General features: G+C 42.3%; 1 protein-coding gene across 2 annotated transcripts; it reads left to right on the forward strand.

The window, feature by feature from the left end:
- Window positions 1–1805: 1805 nt before the first annotated feature.
- Window positions 1806–9723, forward strand: LOC122559190 (protein rolling stone). Of its 2 annotated transcripts, none has more exons than XM_043708570.1 (3): window positions 1806–1981; window positions 3477–3735; window positions 7414–9723. In XM_043708570.1, the coding sequence occupies exons 1-3, from the start codon at window positions 1886–1888 to the stop codon at window positions 7920–7922; spliced, it is 864 nt and encodes a 287-aa protein (XP_043564505.1). In that variant the 5' UTR covers window positions 1806–1885; the 3' UTR covers window positions 7923–9723. The 2 variants fall into 2 exon arrangements, with proteins under 2 accessions (XP_043564505.1, XP_043564504.1); XM_043708569.1 differs by having other exon boundaries at window positions 1807–1981; window positions 7411–9723.
- Window positions 9724–9939: the final 216 nt, after the last annotated feature.

The raw sequence follows: 9939 nt of genomic DNA on the forward strand, positions 1-9939 counted from the left end.
GAGGGTATAGAAGAGGTTTACCATGATGCTACCTGGATTGGAGGGTCTGAGAGGCTAGAAAATCTAGGATTGTTTTCTCTGGAATGGCAAAGGCTGCAGGGAGACTCGATAGAAATCTATAAAAGTATGAGATGCATAGATAAGGTTGACAATCAGAATATTTTTTTCCCCCAGAGTTGTAATGTCTAAAACTAGGGGGCCAAATATTTAAGGTGAGGGGGGTAAATTTCAAAGTAGATGTGAGGGGCTTATTTTTTACACAGAGAGTGGTGGGAGTCTGGAATGTGCTGCCAGTGTGGTGATGGAGGTAGATACAATTTGGGCATTCAAAAGGCTTTTCGATAAGCACATAAATTTGCAAGGAATGAAGGGACGTAGACCAAGTGCAGGCAGAGGGGATTAGTTTCATTTGGCATCATGCTTGGCACAATATTGTGGACCGAAAGGCCCATTTGTGTGCTGTGTCTCTGTTCTATACATGGAATCTCTCCTGCTCTTACTTCCTGCTACTGGAGTTTTTGGAATTGTTTATAAGATGTGATACCGAGTCCATTTAACCACAGCATGAAAGCACCTTCCTTCGTCTTTAAAGCTCGCGGTGGGATTTGAACATGGATTTTCCAGCTCAGAGGTAGCGCTGCTACCCAAGACCTCCGTAAGTCACAGAGTGAGGTGTGACAATTCATGCTGCTCAAAGATTCACTTGACTAGACCAGAGAGAGGCGATGGCCCACTTCAGAAAAATATTCCTGGACAGGAAAAACATTGGCAACAAAGTTTATTCAGAATTTCACACAAATGGTTAATATCTTGAAATCAAACTTCATGGTAAGGCTATTTATTTGAACCAGAGGACTCGGAAGGGCTTGAACCCCACTGTGAAAATAAACGATGATTTGATGCAGTAGCAAGCGAGGTCTAAGTTTTGTGGAAGCTGTGTCAGTGCAAGAGATGGAAAAGGGGGTGCTTTGTAGTGTATCTGGACGGAGCAAGGCCAGGAATAAAGCACTGGATGCAGTGCTGCAAGAAGGTCAATCTGAATTATTTATTTATTGTCACTTGTATCTCAATGCAAAATATAGTGAAACATGTAATATAGTGTTATCGCTCACTGGCTCCATTTTAAAATATGGAAAGATAAACGAAAACGTAGAATAGAAAAATGAAAAAATAAAGACAGTGTCCAATTTTACAGCACCTCACATAAGTTGTTATGGTCAGCAATGAAACCCTAGGTAGAAGGGTCCGTCTCTGAGATTTTCAGCTTTGAGAAGGGAAAAGAATTCATTTCTGGCACAGTTTGCTCCATTCTAGCCTGTAATCTGGAAGCCTGACAGCCAAATCCTGCACTGGGGTTAATTCATCCTGTACGGTTTTCACATACTGGCACACATATTTGCAGTGCTGTCCAACTCACTCAAGACAAAGCTCTCCCCTCGTGCGGTTTTCTTGTGGTAAATGGTGGGCGGACTGTTGGGGGCAGGGAGAGTGAAGTACGATGTCCATATTGACAGAATCGGTTGCTTTTTGGCATCGGCCCCCAAGATTAAGTCATCCAGGACGGGATTGGGAAAGCTGCTCTGCTGAGATCCCAAAGTCCCTCACACACAATCTGCGGAAATTTCTGCTGTTTCAGAATCTCGGCTACTCCACATTGAGCTTCAAACCTAAGGCTGCGAGTTTGTTTTCTTTCCAGGGAGGGGTGGAAGGGGGTGGGGTGAAGGGAAGGGAAGAGTCGTGTGCCTGCCAGAATAACTTGTAGTGATATCAGTACTGAGTCATTCTTTTTAGCAAGTTCCAACTATCAGAACCGAATGCTCCCATATAAATACAGGGCAGTCCATTGCTAGTACTCAGTGAAAGCGTTGAAGGCTGTTAAAAAAAAATGGGAACTGCTTGGAGGAAGCACCTTAAGCAGGAGTTCACTCAGGAAAAGCGTTCTCTGAAGACTAAACATCCACAATTAATCCTTCTGTCACAGGTAGGACAGAAGTTATACTTCTGCAGCAGTAAATCACTCAAATCGTGATTCATCTTGATATTAGAGCTGCTTTCACTATCTGCAACTCTCTTTAGCTAAAGGGAGACGGGGGTGGGGAGTTGCAGTAACTGTGCAGTTCTGAAGTGTTCTGCAGCTTTCATGCTAATCCCAGGTCAAGGACACATTTGAGGGGGTCAGTTGGACAGCCCCTCAAAACAGGCACGGTGATTATGTCTCACTATTAGCCTATGCACCACCACAATGCATACTAACCTTGAGCTCCCTGCTCAGTCGAATGATTGAAGTCCCCAGCCAGCACTAACCTTTCTGTTCATTGGCTGCTCCACATCAGCAAATGTTGAAAGTCGCCCGCACCACCTAAAGCTGGCCTGCGATGTTTAAAACGAGCCTAACCCTTATTAAAGGGTGAGTATATCATGGCTCCAGGCAGTTGTACAACAGGTGAATCTGAGCTGAGATACAGGGGAGAGTTATTTGACGCAGCAGCAAGTGAGCTCCAAGTTTTGCGGACACTGTGTTGGTGGTCTTGGTGGAAGAGAGGGAAAAGGGGACGCTTTGTAGTGTATTTGGAGGGAGCAAGGCAGTTAGCTACGGCCAGGGAATGCAGTGCTGCAAGAAGGTCAATCTGATTTATTTATTTATTTGTTTATTGTCACTTCTATCTTATTACAAAATACAGTGAAGCATGTAGTATAGTGTCACCGCTCACTGGCACCATTTTAAAATATAGAAAAGTAACACAAAACATAGAATAGAAAAATTAAGAAATAAAAAGTGTCCAATTTTAAAGAACTGCACATGAATTATGTAAAGTCAGTAAATGCTTATTCATAGTATGTATCCCACCAGCAACACTCCTGGCTTCAGCTATAATCCCCATCATTCATCCATCAACTAAAACATTCTCCACAGCAATGTCTCCATCAATCGGAGACTGAATGCCAACCAATCAGCATTCTCCTCTTATGCAGCATAAACATTCTCTTCTCTTCATTTTGGCATTCTTGCAAATTGTCCTGAGGAGTGGAAGACGAATCACTTTCACAAAATGTGTCTTTTTCTCAGCAATAATGCAGTTAGATGACTTGCCAACTGACCCATTTCTGTCAGGCCTTATCCTACTTAAGATAACTTACTTAGATTAACTGTTTTGCCTAACACTACATATGGAACTTGGACATGGTACTGCACTGGCACTGTACCACACCATGAATCAGAGAAAATTGAAAGATACAAATTCTGGGATTAATTTGAACTTATGTCAAAAACGTTGGGTTTGGGGTTGGTGGGGGGGGGAGGAATGTGCACTATTCATCTTGAGTGATCTTCCTTTCTATTGTTTAACAGTTATTATGAACATTTGTTTAATCAATTATTACCAAGTTTGCGGCAATTCCCTTAATGATGGCAAAAATTCACCTTCTAAAAATACTGGGTTCACACTAACTGAATGCTTTCCTTTTCCCACTTGCAGTGGAGGTTCCACCCATGTGTCTTGTTGATTTATCGAATCTTCACCGCGGTCTACACCCTGGTCTGGTGCATTTGCAGTGGAGTCCAAACCAACCACCCCAAATGGTTCATCTTCCTGACACACCTAACCTATACTGTCTTGACATTTTACTTCAACCTGGCATTGGTAAATTTGATTTGCTACATGGCATGCGGACTGAAGAGACCTGCGCAGAATATCAGAGCAGCATCTTTGGAGGAGATCTCAAGCTGTAATCCAGGTAAGGCAATCACCTAAATATCATGGACTGTGGCTACGAACTCGGCTGAGAAAAAGACCACTACAAAGTAGACTTCTCAATGTTACTTTGAATCTGGAGAGGATCTAATGCAGTGAAGCATTCACACAGATAGCAAACCAGAAAATAAAATGCAATAAAATTGTCCCTTTTTAATTTAAGTTTTATAGAGTGACAAAATAATAATTGAAGAATTGAGTTAATAAAGCTTCAATACTATAAAAAATTTTTACAAATCATTATTTTAAAACTTCTTAAAAAATCATAATAGAGGAATTTGGCACTCGAAAATATAAAATTGGCTTCTCACGGTCAAAGATATAATTCAGAAGGAATAATGAATTAACATGCCTTTAAAAATCTAGTTGCACTTAATTCAATAAGATGTTGCTTTCTCAAGAGTTGTTTTTTTTAAACTGAAAGACAGACAGCGCAAAAGGGCAGGGTCTCATCCATTCAGCGATTTTCAACTGGTTGCAGTCCCAGGGAAATTCAGCAGCATGGTCTATGGAGAAATGTCGAGATACCGGCATCAATTTCTGGATTCTCACTTTGAAACTGGGCACAGACGATCTCCAGAAGTTGCTACCAGTTCCCCAGCTGCACTGACAGCAAATAGAGTCGTAGAGTCATAGGGATGTACAGCATGGAAACAGACCCTTCGGTCCAACCCATCCATGCCGACCAGATATCCCAACCCAATCTAGTCCCACCTGCCATCACCTGGATCATATCCCTTCAAACACTTCCTATTCATATACCCATCCAGATTCCTTTTAAATGTTGTAATTGTACCAGCCTCCACCATGTACTCTGGCAGCTCATTCCATACATGTACCATCCTCTGCGTGAAAAAGTTGCCCCTCAAGTCTCTACTATATCTTCAACTCTCACCCAAAACCTATGCCCTCTAGTTCTGGACTCCCCCACCCCTGGGAAAAGACTTCCTCTATTTACCCTACCCATACCCCTCATGACTTTATAAACCTCTATAAGGTCACCCCTCAGTCTCCGAAGCTCCTGGGAAAACAGCCTATTCAACCTCTCCCTATAGCTCAACTCCTCCAACCCTGGCAACATCCTTGTAAATCTTTTTTGAACCCTTTCGAGTTTCACAACATCCTTCCGATAGGAAGGAGACCAGAATTGCACACAATATTCCAAAAGTGGCTGTTGATAGTTTCACCATCACAACCTTACTGGGCAAATTTTAAAGTCATCATTTTGATACAGGTTTTGACAATTTTGTAATGCATCATCTCCCTTTCTCCTCTTATTCCATTCCTATCTGGCAACCATGTTAATTTAAACACTAGCTTCAATATGTCAAATACACTTTCTTCATAGGCCAGCATAATAGGAGGGAACTTTACAGTTTCTTACAGCACAATCAACATTTGAATATTAATTTTGTAATGGAAACAGAGCAACTTTCAATGTTATCACCAACACGTTACATCACAGCACACCATTACCTCAGATCTACCATAAACCCATTCAAACTTCTGGAGAGCTGTATACGGTTCCAGTCGCCCTGTAATTAAAGTGGAGAGGGTGTAGAAAAGATTTACAAGGATGTTACCAGGACCAGAGGGTTTGAATTACAGAGAAACTTTGATTATCCGAACAAGTTGGGCGAGCACTATTTCATTCGGATAATTGATTATTCTCATAATCGATTTGACCTTGAACAAGGAAAGTCATACTGATCTAATGCTGTGCTCTACTGGAGAAAGTTAAAAATCACACAACACCAGGTTATAGTCCAACAGGTTTATTTGGAAGCACTAGCTTTCGGATGAAGGAATAGCGCTCTATAAGTTAGTGCTTCCAAATACACCTGTTGGACTATAACTTGGTGTTGTGTGATATTTAACTTTGTACATCCTAGTCCAACATCGGCACCTCAAAATCACCTCTGCTGGAGAGATTGTTTAAATCTATAATTTTGATGAGCCTACTATTTACGCAAACTAATCTTTGCATTGTGCAAATTGCAGGTTAAACTGAGAAGGACCTAACCCTTACCATCACATGAACACTGTATATGAAATCCCAGCATTAAGCAAGGTCCCAAGCAGCTTCTATAATCACAAGCGCATTTGTCAGTTTCTACTGAACTCAGTGTCGCGATAGAAGGACAGAAACACTGCCTCGTGCATGTATTTACTTTCTCTGCCATTTTTCTTCATGAACGGCCTTGTATATTGACGGGAGTAAAGCACTTACTTTTGCAAAGGGCTGTGTAACTAACCCTTACGTTAAAAAAAATTCAATCGCTAATGCTTGAGCTGCTGTGTTTCTTTGTTATTGCCAATGCTTTCACATGTTCTTCCGTACAGGTAAATCGAATCCACTTACCTCTTTGATGCAATGGTTTTATGTGACCTTGAGATCTTATTCAGATAGTCTGAAATTTGGATAATTGACATTTGGAAAATCAAGGTTCCTCTGTATAAGGAGAGGCTGGATAGGCTGGGGAATTTCCCATTGGAATTGCAGAGGCCAAGGAGTGAACTTATAGAGATTTGTAAAATCATGAAGGACATAGATAAGGAAAAGGTCTTTTTCCCTATGGTGCGGGAATTCAAAAGGGCACATGGTGGCTCAGTGGTAAGCACTGCAGCCTCACAGCACCAGGGACCCAGGTTCGATTCCAGCCTCAGGCAACTGCCTGTATGGAGTTTGCATGTTCTCCCTGTGTCTGTGTGAGTTTCCTCTGGGTGCTCTGGTTTCCTCACACAGTTCAAAGATGTGCAGGTCAGGTGAATTGACCATGGTAAATTGCCCGTAGTGTTAGGTGCATTAGTCAGAGGGAAGTGGGTCTGGGTGAGTTACCCTTCACAGGGTCAGTTTGGCCGAAGGGCCTGTTTGCACATTGTAGGGAGTCTAATCTTAAAAACCAGAGGACATATACTTAAGATGACAGGAGAAACATTTAAAAGGGACCTGAGGTGCAATGCTTTCACAAAGTGGATAGTTCGTATGTGGAATGAACAATCAGAGGAAGTGGTAGATACAGGTCCAGTTGCAACATTTAAAAGACTTTTGAACAGGTACATGGATGGGAAAGGTTTAGAGGGATATGGGCCAAGCACAGACAAATGGGTAACCTTATTGGCCTGGATGAGTTGGACAGAAAGGTCTGTTTCCATGCTGCATGACTCTACAACTCTGTGACTTTAAACTGATAGATACTTGAACTATCAATCTGCCCTTCACACCTCCAATCACATTTCCAATGTCTTTATTAGAAGACCCCAGGAATGGCAAAAAATCTACAACAGAAACTTTACATGAAGTCTCTCTTTTTCTCCATCTCCCTGCGTGGGGAACACCAGTGTTTCTCATTACCCCTTTATGAACCTTCAGCCCATTGCTTCCTGTTAAATGAAAAAAGTCAAATGATTTTGATCAAAAACAGAAGTTTCTGGAAAAGTTCAGTGGGTTTGGCAGCATCTGTGGAGAAACATCAGAGTGACCCAGAACCGAAATGTTAAATTTGATTTCTCTCCACAGATGCTGCCAGACCTGCTGAGCTTTTCCAGCAGCTTCTGTTTTTGTTCCTGATTTACATTTGTAGTTCTTTCTATCTCAGAGCAAATAACAAACAGGATGAAGTTTTACTAATGAAATTTTTGTATATTTCACTATCAGCAGTTCCAGAAATCGAGGTTGAGACTCCTGCTCTAAATTTGCACACAGAATTCTCCCCACCGTCTTCGCTACTGTATCCCACTATCTGCATACAGTGGTCCCTGTATAATCTAAGCAGTGTGATCAGCCTATTTGTCACCATTGCTTTCTGGAGCTTTGACTACATTCCAGGGAGAGCCCCTGACTCCGTGAACATCAACATGCACGTGATCAACTCGGTTCTTGTACTTCTGGAGCTGGGCATGACAGCCGCTCCCATTCACCTCGCCCATTTCATCTACACCTTGTTGTACTGCCTCTCTTTCATCATCTTCACCGTCATCTACTGGGCTGCTGGAGGCACCAACCTCAGGGGAAAACCGTACATCTACAGGTCACTAAACTACAGTGAGACTCCGGGTGCTGCCGTGGGCTGCATCATTGGGAGCATCTGCTTGCTCATGCCATTCCTTCAGTTCATGGTGTGGAACCTCCATTTCCTCAAATGCCAGGCCTACCTCAGGCTCAAATAGAAGGATGGTACTGTGCAACACTGTTAGCCTGGCCTTGGAGTTTCCTCAGTTCAGAATTCCAAAACAAGGAACAAAGATGGGAAAGAATTCGGAACAGAAAACCACATCAAGCACCAGAATGGAGAACCAACATATTTGTTTTGATGGACAGGCCGGTCTATAAGTACATTTTTTTGTTTACATAGGTAGGTTTGCCATTTGGCCTTCCCTCCAATCAGAAAGGCATGCTGTTTCCAGGTCTCTATCGGAAAGTTGGTATTAAAGAGAGGCCCTAGATTTAATACTGCTGAACTGACTACGAGCTGGTAGATCTCTCCCTGAAAGATAATGGTAGTATTCAGCGAGACATTGTGAAGCCCAGCTCCACTTCCTTCTCGTCTCTCTTGCAAAATCAAAACTTGAATTCAATCTAATTGGTTTTGTCTGAAGATTGGCAGCTAGCAAGAGGCTGTCTGTTAGTTGGAGATACTGGGAAGCTGAAACATGTTCTGGCTTTGCAAAAACATTACACAACCAGCTGGGATTCCCTATCCACTCTGTGGGACTCAGTCACCAAGTAATGACCTGTTGCTGAAGAACTCATACCAGGTGCTCTGTCTCTGATAAACATATTATCAGAGCAAAACATTTGGTCTTTGACAGACTGTGTAAGTGAATCACATGTAGAAATGCACTACAATAAATTAAGCTGGACACTGCCAACTGGTAAACCTTCTGAGCTGGCAGTAAATATGTAAGGACATTTCCAAAGGATCTATTGTTGTGTCCCTCTTTTTTCCTGTCCACATGCTGCTCTTGGGTAATACCATCTGAAAGCACAGCATCATTTTCCATATGTACACCACTAGCCCCAGCTCAATGTCACCATTACCTCTCTTATCTATTCCTTTGCAGTTAAATTGTCAAAATGCTTTCTAATGTCCAGAGCAATATTTTTTCCAACTATTGGGAAAACCACAGCCATTATCTTCCATCACACAATAAATTCTGTACCCTAGCCAATGAATCCATCCCTCTTCCTGGCAACTCGGGAGCAATGAAAGGTGCCTCATTACATTGGTGTTGTATTTCATAGAGTTGTTACATTACAGAATGAGGCCATTTTGCCCCTCATGCTTACACTGGCTCTTGGAATTCTACATTGTCCTCCACACAGTTTAGAATTCTTCAACGCTGAGTGTCACCTGCAAAACTTTGCGATGGTCCATTGCACACCAAAATCCAGATCATTAATACGTTAAGAAAACATGAGTCCCAATGCCAACCCTGGTGACTCTCTTTTCCCTTTCACTCAGCCAAGTTTGTATCCACATTACTGCTGTCCCTTTGATCCATGACTTTGCTCACAGGTCTGTCATGTGGCATTGTATTAAATGTGTTTATGTATATCAACAGTGTTTACGTATTACCCTCATTGATCTTTCTGCTACCTCCTCAAAATATTTACTTCCATGAAGAACTTCTGATCATATATTTCTGCCCTTACATGGACTGCTTATTTTCATCTCCATATCATCAGCCAACTCCACCTTATTTCAGCTCAGTGGTTGAAACCCTTGGGCATGCTTTTGCTTTCTCTAATAATAGCTCTACTGACCAGCATTCATATTTTTACCCTCTAATAAACCTGAGGTAATCTAAACCAATCTGCTCAATTGCATTAAGCTCTGTTCACTTATAATCCCTGTGCCTGCTCGACCTAGAGAAGCAAAATCTCAATTTGTTGCTTTCAATATGGGATGGCAAGGTGGCTCAGTGGTTAACATCACTTCCTCACAGTGTCAGGGACCCAGGTTCAATTCCAGCCTTGGGTCACTGTCTGTGTGGAGTTTGCACAGTCACCCGGTGTCTGCATGAGTTTCCTCTCACAGTCCAAAGATGTTCAGGTTTGGTGGACTGGCCATGGTATAGTGTCCTGTGATGTACAGGTTAGCCATGGAATAGCCATTGGGAATGCAGTGGTTAAAGGGAAGGAGTCAAGAATGTGGTGCTGGAAAAGCATAGCAAGTCAGGCAGC

This window comes from Chiloscyllium plagiosum, chromosome 18, assembly GCF_004010195.1.
Source record: "Chiloscyllium plagiosum isolate BGI_BamShark_2017 chromosome 18, ASM401019v2, whole genome shotgun sequence".
Taxonomy (NCBI): Eukaryota; Metazoa; Chordata; class Chondrichthyes; order Orectolobiformes; family Hemiscylliidae; genus Chiloscyllium; species Chiloscyllium plagiosum.

Coding starts and splice junctions, on each gene's coding strand:
- LOC122559190 (XM_043708569.1), top strand. CDS start 1,886: ATGGGAACTGCTTGGAGGAAGCACCTTAAGCAGGAGTTCACTCAGGAA. Junction 1,982..3,476: donor AATTAATCCTTCTGTCACAG/GTAGGACAGAAG, acceptor TCCCACTTGCAG/TGGAGGTTCCACCCATGTGT. Junction 3,736..7,410: donor GATCTCAAGCTGTAATCCAG/GTAAGGCAATCA, acceptor TTTCACTATCAG/CAGTTCCAGAAATCGAGGTT.